Consider the following 16,365-nt stretch of genomic DNA (forward strand, 5'->3'; position numbering starts at 1 on the left):
CAAGCTTCTCTAGTGAGCGTGTTCAACTTCATATTACATTTATCTTGGAACTCAGGCCAAACTTCAGTGATTTATACTCACAAATGCCTGCAATAACTTAAACTGGAATTGAGTCATTTAGGTGATTTTTTTGATTCGACTCACCCTCAAAGCCAGATCATCACAACAAAACACTCAGACCATCACAACGAAACAGTTAAGTAAGCCATTCTCTGGTGATTTCAGCAACCAGCTACTACCTGAAGCTAGAAAAAAAGAAAAGGTCTTTAACAGGCTTGCCTTGTCCTGTCCTAAAACAGATCAGCCAGAGAATCGAGGTCCTTCTCCATTCAGAAGGTTTGTCACCAGTGGTAGGACTACTCACTCATTTTAGAAGAACTTAATCACTTTGACCTCATACCTTGGACTCCAAGCTTTTGGCCCAGTGCAAGTCTGATAGAACTAAAGATGTGCAGAAAACAAATATTTCTAGCAGCCTGTCTTCCTTGCATCTACAAAGAGCAGCTTAATTTGCCATTAGCCCCACGAAATGGCAGAGGGTTTCAGACAAAGGAGCTATAATTACCAAGTCATCTCCAGCTGAAGTGTCAGCTACCATATGCTGTCTTCAGAAAAAACAGACTACTCATGCCTAGTTTATAAAGCTCCCTATATCAAGCTTCATTTGGACAAGAGGGTGGTTTTGATTGTACCAGGCCTTTTTGGAACTTTTAGCTACTAAAATACTGAAAGTAGACAGATAAAAAGTTTAGCAGATCCAAACAGCAGAGCAGCCTACTAAAAGTACAGAATTCAAACAGTTTACCTCAGGTGATCCAGGTTTCACCCATACTGCCTCAGTTTTTAAATTAAATATACTTTGTCCATGACAGGGAATATTTAGAAAATGTACCACTTTACTTCCAGAGGCGATTTGTGAACTTTAATCTGTTGATCAGTGTCAGATGAAGTTTCAGAAACCTTAAGTCTGAAGCCCTGTATCTGAGATAAGCACTTTCAGTGTAAGAACACCTTGAAGGGTCAGAGAGAGATGTGAGACAGGTCAAAGCCAGAAAGGAGGAAAAAACCTAAATAGGTATTTTTGGCATTGCTCCTTCAGCAAAACCTACTCACAAATAAACAACCCCTACCATCAGTACCTGCATTACACCAGATACTGCAATTTTTTTACTTCAACATTGCAGTACTGCAGAAGCTGATGTCAGTTGCCAAAGAAAACTTCCTCTAATTTGGCAAGGTTTCAGAAGTCCAGTCAACTATTAATTGTAACACTGGCTTACATTGCTGGTAGAGGAAGTTAGAAGAGATTTTGCCTATGCTAATAAACATGGCTAAGCAGAAATAGCTGGTCAAATGATCAAAGCTTTGAATGAAATAAGCAGAGTGCCAAACTGGATCTGCATCACAGAAACATCAACTCTGCCTAGTATCCTGACCACCATAAGTCAGGTAGCTTTTAAACATGCAGGCAAAAAAACCTCTATATAGTGACTGCTCTTGTATCTGTAGTGTAGGATTCTTCCTAGGAAAAGAAAAAAATGTGATAGGAAATTGATCCTATCACCAGTTTTCCCCACTTACTACCCTTTGCAGCAAGAAGTAGTTATGAGTTTTCCACTTCCATTTGAATGAAGCTTTTGACTACCACTTTTCATAAGTTACTACACAAAGAGAAGCTCAGAAACCAGCTATTAGATGAGAGGCAGCAAGCGTACACTTAGTCTTCTGTAACTTCTCTAAGTACCTGGTGTTCCACTTAAGATTCAGTGCCTGTAGAAATACCTGTCATAGTTGGCAGTTACAAATATGCTTGTGGCAGCAGGAAACAATTGGCTCAAACTCCGCTCGTTTTATTCAGTCGGCCTTTCTCAGAGGTTTGCTCTTTGTGCTAATGTGAAAGAGAATTAAGTGCTCCATAAAGAAAGTAAAAGATTAAAACTTACCAGTGTTACCTACAGAACCACAAAACAGCATGTGCAATCATGATCAGCAGAACACCTATGGTAAGATGTCTCAATTTCTCACCGCAATAAGCACTACAAGGACCCAGAACAATCCCTGACAGTTGCAGTTTCTGCAGTTTAGCTCTGACAGGGAATACGATTCTCATTTATATCTGCTTGCATGCAGGTTTTATTTTGCACTGGGTTTTGCTGCAATACCTGTAGGACTGCATCGAACAATGGGGCTGCAAAATGAAGCACTCCAGTAGTACCTGAATTCACACTGCATTCATCAGCCACTTCTCTGGGAATGAACATACTCTGGGAGGTCAGTGTTTCTCCCCAGGGATCTTGCTTCATGCAGAAAGAGGGTAGCCAGACACACTGCCATTACAAGAGAAGAACCATCAGGGCTGCAATACTCAACAATCCCACCACTGAAAACAGCAACTTCCTATTATAGTCAAATCAATTCCCAGTATAAACCTCAAGCTGCTCATTGCTCCTGGTTCCTCCGTCAACCCATTGCCATTTCTCAATCTTAACATTTGCTAGCTATTTTCCTAGAGATATTTAAGTGACTGCAGTTGCCAAGACAACCACTTCATCAACACCAGCACCTCAGCTCATCTATCTTGGGCTTCCCTTCCGTTCACCATGACTTCTAGGAAATCAGCTGCCAGAAACAGTCATTTTGAAATCTGGCTTTTTCTTTTTAAAAACCCCAACTTTTAGTAGCCTTTGAGATCTTCTGTCCTAAGAATTTCAAGTTCCTTTCATAGGAACAGATTTGTTTTAATCATACCCTCAAAAGTGAGGTTTCCTATAAAGCTGCAAGAAGTCTGATAGCTTAAATTCCAAGGCACTGAGGCGATGAAGAGGAAGATGCAATCACAGAGGTATACATCCAAACCAGGCGTATGGACACCTGTGCTGTTGCCTTCAGTAAGTCACCGAAGTCTCCTTCCATTCTGTTTTCTGTTACAAAGAGAAGCAGATAGTGACTATACAGCAGTATTTACTTACCAGTATTCAAGCCCTCAGCTAGGCCTTGAAACACATGCCCATGTAAATGTCTCTAAAAAAATATGACAGAACTTCCACAACAAAATTAGTAAGTGGACAGTCCCCATAGAAATATGCATGTTTTAACTAAGTGAGGCTTAAGCTGTCAAGACTCTCCCGCCATGGCAGTCACAAAACCTGGTGGCCACTTCAGCTGAGCTCTGCAAGCAGCTAATTACTCAGAAGATAATACAGTTTCTAGGAGTTTCCCAACAGTAAAAGCAGGGAAAGAAGACCCTGTATACATAGCACTCTCCTTCCCCCAATCCATGTTAGACCCAAAAAAGAAGGGTTCACAACTTCAACAAGACCTTTGAGCAGAACTTACATCTTATAAAATACAGGATAAGCCAACAGAAACAGTTAAACCAGGTTTGGTTAAGTTCTTCCACCACCAAAGCTACCAGCATCTTTGTATCATCAGCATTTGAAACCACAGAAGAACAGCTTCCCAAGTTGGTGTCTTCATGGCCCTCGCTGCTGTGACTTAGAGATTTACTGCTGCAACTGTACTAGCTTTGCACCCATTAGCACGGATACTGGCAGCAGTCTAACCATGGCAACGTGGGATTAAGTATGGGCTGCAAAACCAACTCATAAGCTGGGTCAATTCACAACTGGTGTGAAATATCATGCTGTTGCTACCAGACCACTACTGCGCTTGAGACAGGTTGAATGTGCCATTGCTGCAATGCAGACATACTTAAACAATATAAAATGATCTCAACAGTTTAGTTCTGCAAACCTTGGTGGTTTGCCATGGTTGACACAGTGTCATTGGAGAAAGCCCCGAGTATCCTTTTCACTGTACCTATTAATACAAGGTTAACAAAACTAGAGCAGGAAAAGACTTTATATTCTGCCTGAAACTCAAACTCTTAACGTGGCAATCACATTAAGCTTTGACCAAACATTATTTTATTTTAGCAAGTAAGTATAATACAACAGCATTTATCAATGCATTGATAATTAGAGCAAAGAAGCCTTTGGCAGTTAGAAACACCAGCTTTCCTTATAAAAGAAAAGGTACCTGCAGGTCAGTTGTGCTGTAGTTTTCTATTTAAAGTTCTTGCCAAGTGTAGAATTCGGCTTTCTGCCCACGTGTTTTAAGCTCAGTGTTGTGGCATAGCCTGGGTAATTGCACTTCGGGTGACAAGCACAGCAGAACTCAGAGGCATGTCAGTAATACACTTTAAACCTCGTCTTAACTTACTAGAACCAAACCTTGCCCTGCAAATGTGCTGTCTCCACGAAGTGCCATGCCAGGCTGTTTCCCCAGCCATGCTACAGAGCTGTGAGCCATTTCACACTTCCACACTTGACATCAAATCCCGCATGCCAGTTTCACTATGCTGAGAGGCTTTATTTTGAACTTAATCTTCAAAGCACATGAGAGAAGACCTGGGGCAGCTGTTGTAGAAGGGCACAAGGAGCTGCAGCAATTAAGACAGTACAAGAAAGAAATCCCAGAGGTGAGAGGTAAAAAAACCTGGATAGCTCTGAAATCAACGCAGATCCCTCTGACATATCAAATAACAAGGCAGCCAAGGCGTAACTTTGCCTCCCCTAACAAGAACTTTACCCAGATTCTCTCTGATACAATCTTCACAAATAATTCTCAAGAAGAGTGTATAGCATACATCTCCCCCAGCAAGCCTACATACCCAGGCCTTGACTTGATGGCTTTCTCTTTATCACCAGGAATGTCCTCCTCCTCCCCTAGGTTAAGTTACACAACCCCAGCTTTATTTTTTGCTCTTAGAGAACTGCTGCAGCTGCCTCACGGACAAAGTCTGTGCAGAGGAGTGTGACTTGTCAGTACATCAGGATCTGTGCTGGGGTGCTTCAGGAAACTGCTCAGGTTTTTATTTTTAAAAACCAGGAATAAGCCAAAGTTCTTATTCCAAAAATCTCTTTGCTTTTGTGCTTAAGCAGCCTGAAAGCTATTCACTTGATGATTTCTTCAGCTATTCCAAATTTAAATACTTGTAAACATACAAGTTGAATTTGTTTTGGAAGAAAGCTTTCCCATGTGCTATTTATAAAAAGCAAAACGCTTTCTACCTACAGATTTAGTCAACTATGCTATTATAAGATATACCCATTTTACATAAAAATGTTAATTTACCCAGGATCATGAATACGAACCCATTACAGATAGAAGACTTTTAGTCCCTATCTTATTCACTAAATTATACTGCCTCTTACTGTTGCCAAAGAGCATTTTGGCCCTACCTTACATTTGAAGCTGTATAAAGCCCCCGTACTTCTACATGACTCTTCCAATCCTAGCCGTGTGTTCTTCAGATGAGCACCTCTTACATTCACCAACAGATCTAGACAATGCATTGCATTGGCCCTCTCATCCTGTTTGTGTAGCTTGCAGACTATTCTCGACAAGTGCCACGCTTCACCCACACAAAGGGCCTAACAGATGATGAATTCTGGATTGTGCATCCCTTTCACCCTAACATCAGATCCTAGCAATTCACATTCAGAGTAAATGCAACACAGCGATATTTAATAGCTTTACCAAACAAAGCTCAACTAAATATGTACTGAAGAAAGCTTGTTGGCTGCTACTTAGCAGAAGACAATGTTCAGTTGGACATAAAAGCATCTACTAACAGACACAAACCTTTCCGGGAAGCAGCTGATTTCCCATAGCCCCTTTACTTCAAATTGACACCATCTAGTCATTAATCTGCAAATTAAGATCCCAATTCAACACATCAACCAAGCATTAATAGTAGGCTTTAGGCTCAGCCTAATTTTTGTCATCCTCAGTTTTTCTGCATTACTACAGTTGTACAAGTTATGTATCATACAAAAGTAGCCTAACAAAACCGAAGTCCCTTCTGAAAACAGGGAGTCTCTTTCCCAGTGCCATCAGTATGTTCAACTGCCATAAAACACCTTCACAGTATTTTTTTTTTAATAGAAAGATTTAGAATAGAGGTTAGATTACAACAATGCAAAACCCACTATTTATACAGTTTGTTCCAGGAAACATACGGTATGTATTCTTCTTTCTAGAGTACAGAAGTCACTGCTCTGTATTTAAAAATAGGGAAGAAAACCCCCAAAACTTACTTATACTCCCAGCTATGAACTAACACATGCTGAACAAAACAGCTAGGAGAACCCAAATAAACTGGTGCATGTAGGAGTTAAGAGATACAACCTAACTGATGTAGATGCCAACACCTGAAGAGTTTCTTTCTGTCCGCTAACATCCAACCAGAGCTTTGCTAGATTTGCTGAACTCACAGGCTCTCCCTAGCATCACCAGCAAGCTTACTTTTGTTTTAATAGCAGAAACTAACCACCTTAAAAGTATTGGTTAGAAGTAGGCAGGTCAAAAATCCTTCATTGTTCTCTTGGAAATAGGTGAAAGTCATCCATGTGCTCAGCAACGCTGACAGCTGCAGAGGGGAAGATGAAACAGAACAAGGCTGAGACCGAGAGCACTCATCAGGTCACAGGTGGTGACCTTATGTCAGCCCTCAGTCATGGCCCAAGGTACAGTCAGTCCAGTATAGTAAAAGAGATGAAGGAAGAGGGAGACACCCGAGGTGGGCCTGGATTCCCAGAGACTCCAAGCCAGATGAAGAGGCCTGATAGCATCACAGTGACAGCTCTTCCGTGGCCAAGCATACTAGAACCTTCCTCCATGCCTCTGCCAGAGACCTGACCCTGCAGCGCGTGGCATTACCTACCTGGATGGCAGGCAAGATCTCAAGTATGGTGCACCCACCAAAGCCTGCTGAAGATATGCCCATGTGACATTCCATTGCGCGAGGCCTGGGAACAGGCAATGCCACGCTTTGGGATGGTTACTTACTACCCTTATCCCAACCTGATTGGACTCATCACGTAGCAATACGCCTACAATTGCCACGAGAAGCTCCCTGGCTAAGGTAGGCAGCACATACCCACAGCAGCCAGCCTAGCTGTGGCCTCTGTGTACACTACCACTAGGCAGCATGGCTTTTCGCAGCTTCTGTTGACTGCCCACGCATTACTTAATTGTTCTTTTGTGCCAGCAAAATACGGCCCCTGGCTGAAAAGCCCAAGCATAAGCATACCACTCACACAATCCAAAGTGAACAACTGAGTACTTAGTGGGTATGGGATACGCCTGCAAACTGGATAAGAACTGGCAACAATACGTCCAAGTTGAACATTCAAAGTGGGCTGCTTTTAAATAGTGAAATCAGAGCATCACCTCTAACAGCACTAGAAGCCAGACTTATTCCATAACATCCAGAAGAAAGTGGCCAAGACCAGCAGTGTTCTTACCCCATCCCTCCTCAGTAGCAGCCAATACAACTGGTCTCCTTCCAGCTGGAGGATAGCCATGGATACAGGTTCAAGACCGTAAACTCGTCTATTATTGCCATTTAAAACAGATCTCCACAGTGACATGCCACAATGACCCTGCTGAGGCTGGTCTTTAGCGCCTGGTGAGTCTGCCCATAATCCTCTGATGGTCAAAACAAGCTTCAGTATTAAGAAATTTTCAAAAATAATCCAGTCAATTCCAAAATTTAAAAGCCTAAACGTTCACAGACTCAGTGAAGTCTATCCCATCTACCCGGCTTCCCCCAGTGGTGCTGCTATCGCTGTATTTCAGGGGCAAAGGCAGCCAAGCTTCTTCCACACAAATGAAAGACTGCTACCAGCAGGGGAAAAAAAATCAGTTTAATTTTTAAATTTAAGCATTTTAAGTTACAGCATATTAGCCAAATTTTGAAGCACACCAAGTTTCTGGCAGACACTGAGAAATGGAAATCATTCCATATGTTGGTCTCAAAACCTTCCTTTTTATATGCTCTAATGGAGATCATACAGCAATATAAAATGCCTAGTTTCATTTAGAAGTTCTTTCAAAAAAAATGATAAACAATTCTCTATAGAGGGCCTGTTAAACAGGACTCTGGTTGTCTCAAGAAACAGCCACTTGACACTTACAGCATTATACAAGAGAAGAAATGTTACCATCATCCACTGAATTTGAACACTAAGTTTTCAACAAGAGTTGAGTCTCAACGCCTTTTTTCCTTAGCATTTTGACCAACATGGCCCCAACAAAAGATGACGGCACTAGGCAGAGATCCCACTGAAGTGGCAATATCATTAAGAACAGACAAGTCCTTCACTTTCCACCTTAACTGAAAAGTACCACACACCTTCATCTGAAACATTTGGGTAGGGGCATTTTGTTACCACGTGAATGACAAATCAGAAAGGATTTAGATAATAGCTACAAGACACTTAAAAGGTACAGAAGAGACATTAGCCTCTCAAGTTATACTGCTTAATGCACCACTGAAAGGCATTCAGCTGTTAAGTGTGGGTATGGTTACTACTATGAAAGAAAAGTAATCAGGAGCACCAAGATGAAATTCAGTTTTCTTCAATACATTACAACAAGGCCATTCTTTGATACATTATAAGAAGTCCATTCTTTTAATAAAGGTGAGTGCTTCTAGAGATAGTTATTCTAGCCAAGATAAGTACACACTTGCACACCAGTGTAGTTTACGTCCATGAATTAGCAGCTTATACAAGCAGACTTTATGCAAGAACAAATGTGTCTTCACAGAATGTATTGTAAGTCAAAGCTACTCCATTGCATCGCTTTTGCTTTGATAAGGCCAAAAAGGGTGCTGCAAAAGAGACTATTAGTCTTTGCCTAAGTCTGACATCGAAAGGTTTCCAGCTGCAGAGATGTCTAATGATTAAGTAAACACAGAATTTTTGCACAACGGACAGGTGCCTATCACAAAAGAATTGACCCAAGTGGCACAATTGACTGAACATTCATGCTTACACTGTTCCAATACTCCGATAAAGGGTTTTGCACCTTAGCCCTCCAAATATTTTACTAAAACGAACATTAAAACATATGTTTTAAATACTTTAACTAGGATACATATCTTAACTTGGGGGAAGAGTTACATAGCTACCGCAAACATGACCTAGCTGCTATCAACTTAAATTTCATCACCCAAGCAAAAGCCCTTTACCTGAATTTCTAAGTTACCTGTATAATTTTAAGACAAAACAAGACCAATGGGAATACATCATGTCACACTTTTGGTACTAAGGAGTAAGACACACCCTGCCAGGCAGCCTTCTCAATCACAAACACTATGATATCTGAAAGTGTCACCCACTTAAGACAGCCTGCCCCCCCTCATTCCCCTGGTTCACCAGGTGATAGCCTCAATTAAAAATAATCAAACATGCAGAAAGTCTTAAGGTCACAGTTCTTCAAATCTAGCAAGAGTCCAAAGTGTCATACATGTTCCCCAATTCAGTAGCTTTACCATTGTTTTTCCTATCTGTAGGCCACTCTGGGCAAACATTTATGCATTTATGTAGAAAACATGGAGATAGGCAACCATCAATTTGGCTCATCTCAGCTAGTAGTGCCTCAGGGGAAGGTACACAATGCCAAAGTTATTACTATTAAACTGGCCTGGTGGGATGAGACATCCTCAGTAAGTCACTACCGCAAAAGCTTAGTAAGATTAACTGCAATTCCTCTAACTCATAATGCTGGATGAAACACTAAGGTTTTAAAAATGAAGTAGCATTCTGGAAATAGCAAGCTAATTTTGTGCACGTGCATGTGTATGCACACATCTGATCACATGCAGCCCAAGTTACAAGAGGACCTGCTATATTATGAGTCACAACCTTTAGTCCATCTACACTGCAGCCCATCTGTAACTCCGCTACATTTCCTCATTATACATTAACTCAGTCACACTTAAGCTCAATATAAAATCTCCATTTAGTCCATATTATTGATTACTATCAACACCAAATGATGGCCACAAACTACACAGCCAAACTGCATGTCAAAAATCAGAGTTACGGTTCTGCAAGCATTTTTTTTCTGGCATTTCCTACCCTCTAGATGCAAAATGAGCAGTAGACCTGAAGTGCTATTAAAGAGAAGATAACCAGTGTGAACATATCACTCTGTAAAATACCGGGTAGCGAAAGCGTGACTGCAGCAAGAGCTGGGTAAAAAAAAATGCTTGAGCTTTTGAAGTTACAAATGTGGTCCCTCACTCAGCCACTGGCATAACACCACTGCCATACTGGGGATCTTAAAGATTTACATACAAAAAAATAAAAAGAACACCCTTCTATATAGAGTCAAAAACCTCCACTAATTCCTGTAATGTGAACCATATCTAAAGATATCTACGTGCTTTTAGCTACTATCTCTTTGACAGACAGGCAAGAAATGTCAAGACACACAGGTCTTTGCATTGTTATATAAAAAAATCATGTTGTATTTTACCTTATTCAAGGATCATTCTGAATAAACTAACGGAAATAGAGCCAAACAATGGAAAAATTCTGCAAACTGACAGTGCTCAATCTTTCCAAATGGAAAGCTTTCCATTTTTATTCCAATGGCAGAGGTGGGCTGTGCAACAGCTCTCCTCTTGCCGTACAACAGGACCTAACTGCACATGATCCTGTATTTTCAGGCAGTATCAGAACGAGACATCGCTATCTGTGCTTCTTAGCATACACAATAACCGCACTTGGATCAGAGGAGCCCTAGGGAAAGAACTGGGAGCTGGCTACCATCATTACCTTGCCCGTGCCCTCCTGAGGGTAGACTGCTGTCCAAAACAGGTTACAGGCTGAGTGAGTTGCCTGAGGGGTTCTGTGGGGCCACAGAGGTAGCCATCCGAAAAACTGTATGAAACAGCAGAGCGAGGGTCAATCAGGTACTCCCCAGGCCTGAGAGTTATAGATCATGACTGTGCTCATGATCAGTGAACCAACATCAGAAGTTTCTTGCCTCCCTGCCTGCAGACAGTTTAGTAGCCCTTTCGCTTTGGAGATAGCCTGCTCTGAACAGCAACTCTTCCAACCCGGAGCAAGCAGCTTCAGGCCCTAGTCATCCACAGTGACATATTCCTTTGCTGCGTCAAACCTCTGCTTATTAGCAACAGTGATACCTAAAGCCAACAAAGATAAAAGATTTATCGTAGAATCTTAAGGTTGCAATAGACCTCTAAGATCATCAAGTCCAACCGTTGGACACAGAGAGACACTCTGTAGCACCTTGCAATGTAGAAGCCTGCAGAAGACAGCTGGGAGCACCACACATTTTTTCCTTAGCATCAAGGAGTACTTTTCTGGAGTTAAATGTTCTACCAGTTACATAATTCTAACTGCCTAAGAAACTTCTATTTGCTTAATTTTAAGCTGTCCGGGAAGCAGCCTACAATACCAAACTTTAAAACACAGTGCTCATTCTTGCCATCAATTACCCATAAGTAAGTTCCATATTGATTTCCTGTTCTGAAAAAAACCTATTCCCATATATTGCAAATTGCTCTGAAATCAAAACATACCACTTGGAAGAAGCTGAGATCAAACAATACAGAACTATAAACAGCACACAGTTAGTGAGTTACAAAAAGCAAGGAAAACAATGCCTTGACAAGTATTTAGCCCCCAAATTACTTGAGAAAACTAAACATAATGCTTGGGTTTTTCCCCCCCCCTCCAACTCACACGTCAAGACTTGCTCCTTCAAGTAGCAAAAACACCTTATGAAACAAATTGCCTGAAGAGCTACCAAACAGCAACTCTGACAATGCAGTTAGTTTTTCTTGTTTCCTTTCATGTTAGGTGTATTCATTTTCATTTACCCAGCCTAAATGACCTCTGAAGGAGCTTTTAATATTGAGTCTCGCTCTACATTAAACATACTTCTTGACACAGCATACCTGGTCAAGCCATGCTTCTGGGCAGCGCTGTGTGTTTAATAATGAAGTTTCTATCTGTGTAATTTCTCACTTGCACCTTCCCCAAGAGACTGGCTCCCAGCACAAGAATACCATTCAACTATAAAAATGAGAAGAATTTCCTTCTTTAAAAATAATCAAAAGCTGTGACGCTACAGCACAACTGCACCAAATATACAGAGCTTTGAGTAAGCCACCAGGAAACTCTTTATTATTCTGCAAGGATCCCAAAAACATGGCTTGATCAAAGCACTGGGCAGAGGTTTATCAACCTCCAGGCTCTGAAGGCCCAAGCATCAAAGGCAGACACCAAATTTCAAGGCAGGCAGAGAGGTCAACCAACGGTCAACTGTGATGGTGAAAGTTTCACCATGCACAACCTTCAGCCATTGAAATCTATCCCAACTAGCACCTATCATCACCAGATCACAGCTTAATAACCTTTGTTGTGGTGGTCCCCATTTAAGTATCAGCTGACAAAATCGAAGGTGAAGAAATTCTCCTGCCATGTAGCAAAGAACCCTCTCAGCTAAACGGAAGATGCCTATAGCATAAAGGTGGCATCAATGAACTGCTCACACAGTTCTGCAGACTACAGCACAATCTGGTTCTCTACTGCTCAGGCACTGCCTGCAAAACCAGAAACACACATTTCCATCATTTCCAGAGCAGCTCAGAACTACCACATAGCCCAGTGGGGTGATAAGACAGGATCTAAAGGCCTGTCTTATCACACCACGTACTTCCCAGCTGACCTAGGAAAGTAGCAACTGGCACTATTCTATGGCCTAGACATGAAGTATTTTATTCTCAGAAAATTCTTCCCTTTGTCACTCAAAAACACTCAATAACTTAATCAGCTATGAGCAAATCAACATCTCACAAGGCCTACCCACAGTTCATCCTTTAACAAACTCCAAATGAGTCAGGGACCAAAAATCAAGTTCACCTATTGCAGTCAAATACCCATACCCCAACACAACTGATTCTGCCAGGAACTTTAGTCAAACTGGTCATTTCTTGCTGACAGCAGCTGAGGGACAGACATTTGCTCAGATCACTGGACCTCTTCAGAGGACTTAACATCACCGACCCTGAGCTACTTTTGCCTTGCCAGCAAGGAACAAGAGGTAACCAGTGCATGGAATAGCTCTACTCCTCCCTTAAGGGTGGTAATCTGGAATTTAAGCAAAGGGTTCCCCAAAACATTACATCGCTATTCAGTATGACTGAGAGTAAAGTCACTAGATAAGGCAAAGGTTGATATAACCTCCACCGAAGATGTGCACCTTCGGCTGATTGCATAGAGGGGACTACTTGTGGTTCAGGACTGCTCCTATCCCTTGCTGACACAAACTGCCCTTCACACAGAGGTTGTTCTGAAGGCTGCTGCCCTTTCCATCAAACTGGGAGGTCCCAAACAACGAAGTCCTGCAGCAGATCTGAGCACGCATGTATTGGTTGATAAAATATGCTTAGATGCTGTGCTTGAATTTTTAAGAAGTCCCTGGCTTTATTATAGCCAGCACTAAGGTATTGATAACCTACTACTGAAAGAAACATTCAGAGGGGCTTGTTTCCTATTTCAGTTTATCAAATGCTAGAGTTACAGGATTAGCAACTGAAACCAGAATCTGTTGAAATGTTGAACCAGCTTTCAACAGCAGTAGCTCCTGTCAATGAGGTGCGAAGAGAGCACTTTCCTCATTTCAGTTTATTTAGCTAGTTCAGCAACCCAGAGAGAAAGGTCATATTTCTCCAAGAATAAACAAGGTGCCAAAAGCTGATGTTACCAGCTCCCAGAGCTCCATGAGCACAAATCAGGCATTTGTATTCCCAGTCAACCATCACTAACACTTTCTTCATTAAGGCCTATTAAACACAGGTTTTCCTCAAAATATTTATACTTGAGCTTAACTAGAATCCTTTGTACCTTCCCTCCAGTTCCTACCCTCAAACCACACCTCAAGTGGAAGAAAATTCCCTAACTCTCATCGCCACAAAGTTTAAAAAAGTTACGTACTGTAATTGCATATTTCTGATTGCATATTTCTAATCCTGCTTACCTCATCTTAGGAACCAAAATCACAAAACAAGATGAAGCTAGATACCTCATCAAGCCAAGAAATCTGGGAAGTACATCAGATGCTGATCCGAACTAGTGTTCACCGTGCACATACTATATCATAGAAGTCACCCCACCAAATAAAGTTTAGGGTATTAATCTTGTCTTTAAATGATTCAGTAAACCAAGTCTATCATCACATCTGAAGGTTTGTCTGAAGGCTCAATACAAAGAAAGCCAAGAATATCACTTCTCAGGATGACAGGACTCCGTCTTCCTAGGGACAGAATGAGGGTCTAAGATCAAATATCAAAAAAGGTAACATAGTCATAACACTGAAGTAAACTGGCAACCTTGGCTAAATCTACACTTGGTAACACGCATCCTCAGTTTAGTTCACAGGCTGCTTCAGCTTCTTCCCAGGAACAATTACAAACATACATTCCAGACAGCTCCCTAGCCAAACAAAAATATTTTGACCCATTGTGATTTCTTTGGAGAAAAAAAAAAAAAAAAAAAAATTAAAAAAAAAAATGAGTAATGTAAGTGCAGGAAGAGGTCACCAAACCATTTGGATGTAAAAATGACCCAGTTACCAACCAAAGACTAGAGTGACTTCCTGAATAGGTAATAATGGAGGTGAGTCTAAGAATATACCTATCACACCTACATGAGTAAGCCAGCCAACTCATTACAAAAGACAAGCCTTGTGCCAAAGCCTTCCCTTCCTTCAAAACAATGAGGCCAAACAGAACGTGACTCAAATCTATTATTCCCCAAGCTACAGGTTATTTTGGTTTTGTGGAAGAAAGCTCTTAAACCTTGACCCAAAGAGGCCAAGAGGCACCAAAGATGCACATTAGCCAAGCAAAGAGATCATCCAACATTTTTTTCAGTTTGACAGAAGCCAAAGGGCATAAAATGGGAGCCACAGGAGCCACTACTAAAACAGTTAATTCCTGACAGAAGTGAGCTGAAGGGGACAATATTTTGCCAGAGACCTAGCAGACATCAAGTGCAAAGGGGTATGCCCAGTGCAATATAACTTCTGCAGGAACCAAGATTTTTTTTAACTGCTTCTTTTAAGAAAAAACTGCAATTCCTCCTCCTCCTCCTCCAGTTGTTTTGAGAATTCAAGTGTGCTCCCTTCAGTTTCCTTCTGGGACAGCAGTGCCAGTTTTCTTGCTCACTGTATTTACAAGAAGGGAAATAACAACCACAAAAGTTTTTTTGGATTAACAGGAAGGTTGAGAGAGGAATTGAAAGCATTTATCTACCTTCACCAATTACGTGTTGCCACAGCCCTTCGAAGGCTGCCCTCTGAAAGTTTGGATAGGAAGAAAACAGTGGAGGAAAACAAAAAAATTATGAAAACTGGTCCTGAAGCCCATGAAGTTTTGAGGAAAACATAGCCTTTATCCTGAATTAGTCATCCTACACAGGATGCTCCTGTGCAACGAGTGAAGCTATCGAGGGACGGCTGGGAAGCCCCTTACTTTGAAATAAATATAGATAGAAATAAAAACAGCCTAGAGCCAAGTGCACATCTTGGGGTGGAAGGGAAGAATTTGCACCCCACCACGAGGTACCTGCCTTTCTTTGGGGTTAAAACGAGTAACAGACTACAGGCGGCTGCGGCGCAGCCCCCTCTGCCCAGAGGGGATCCCGAGGGAGAGGAGAGGTCCCGCAGGCCCCAGCCAGCCTACCCCTGCAGACCATCCCCGTCCCCCCGTCGCCGGCAGCGGGAGCGGAAGGGCAGCCAGAGGGCCACAGCCTACGGCCGCCAAGCCTCTCTGCCCTCCCTCCTCCCGCAGGCCCCGACCCCCTCCCGCGGGGCGAGCGAAGGGGCAGACAGCGGCCGCGGGCCCGCCGCCCCACCGAGGCCCCTCCGAGCCCGACAAAGAGGCCCGGCGGGCCGATGAGGGGCGGTGGGGGGGGTGGTGCAGGCCCCAGCGGCGTCTCCCTGGGACCACCGCGGCGGCGGGAGGCCCGGTCCGCCGGCGTGGCGAGTGAAAGGCCGTACCTTAAAGTACCCGCCCTCGTAGAGGGTGTTGGGGGGCCCGAAGATCGCCACCTCCCAGTTGTAGAGGTCGGACTCGTCGACCAGGGTGATGCGGAAGCCCTCCACCGGCTCCTCCTGCAGCGACTTCAGCTCCAGCATCAGCGCCTTCTGCGAGCTGCTCATCTGCTGCTGGGCCATGGCGCGGCGCGGCCCCCGCCGCCCCGCGCTCCCGCTGCTGCCGCTCCCGCTGCTGCCGCTCCCCTGCCGCCGCCGCCGCCGCCGCCGCCGCGCTGCCCCGCGGGCCCCCGCCCCTCCCCGCGCTGACGGCCGCCGCCGCCGCCACTTCCTTTTGTGACGGCGCCCGCTCGCCGCTGACCTCAGCGCGCCGCGCCGCGCCCCGCCCCGCCGCACGGCAAGCCACGCCCCGCCGCACGGCAAGCCACGCCCCTACGCGGGCGCTTAAAGGGGCAGCGCTCGCCGCCGCCGCGCTCGTGGGCG

General features: G+C 43.4%; 1 protein-coding gene across 1 annotated transcript in view; it reads right to left on the reverse strand.

Annotated features, from left to right (window-relative positions):
* The window catches only part of UBE2R2 (ubiquitin conjugating enzyme E2 R2), a 51,232-nt gene extending 35,151 nt beyond the window's left edge, over positions 1–16,081 (reverse strand). Inside the window, exon 1 of the mRNA XM_086479178.1 lies at positions 15,889–16,081. Within this exon, the coding sequence (XP_086335304.1) occupies positions 15,889–16,065 (177 nt within the window). The 5' untranslated portion in view covers positions 16,066–16,081. The remainder of the gene's footprint in view (positions 1–15,888) is intronic.
* Positions 16,082–16,365: the final 284 nt, after the last annotated feature.

The sequence above is a fragment of the Leptosomus discolor genome, chromosome Z (assembly GCF_034619465.1).
Source record: "Leptosomus discolor isolate bLepDis1 chromosome Z, bLepDis1.hap2, whole genome shotgun sequence".
NCBI classification, from domain to species: Eukaryota; Metazoa; Chordata; class Aves; order Leptosomiformes; family Leptosomidae; genus Leptosomus; species Leptosomus discolor.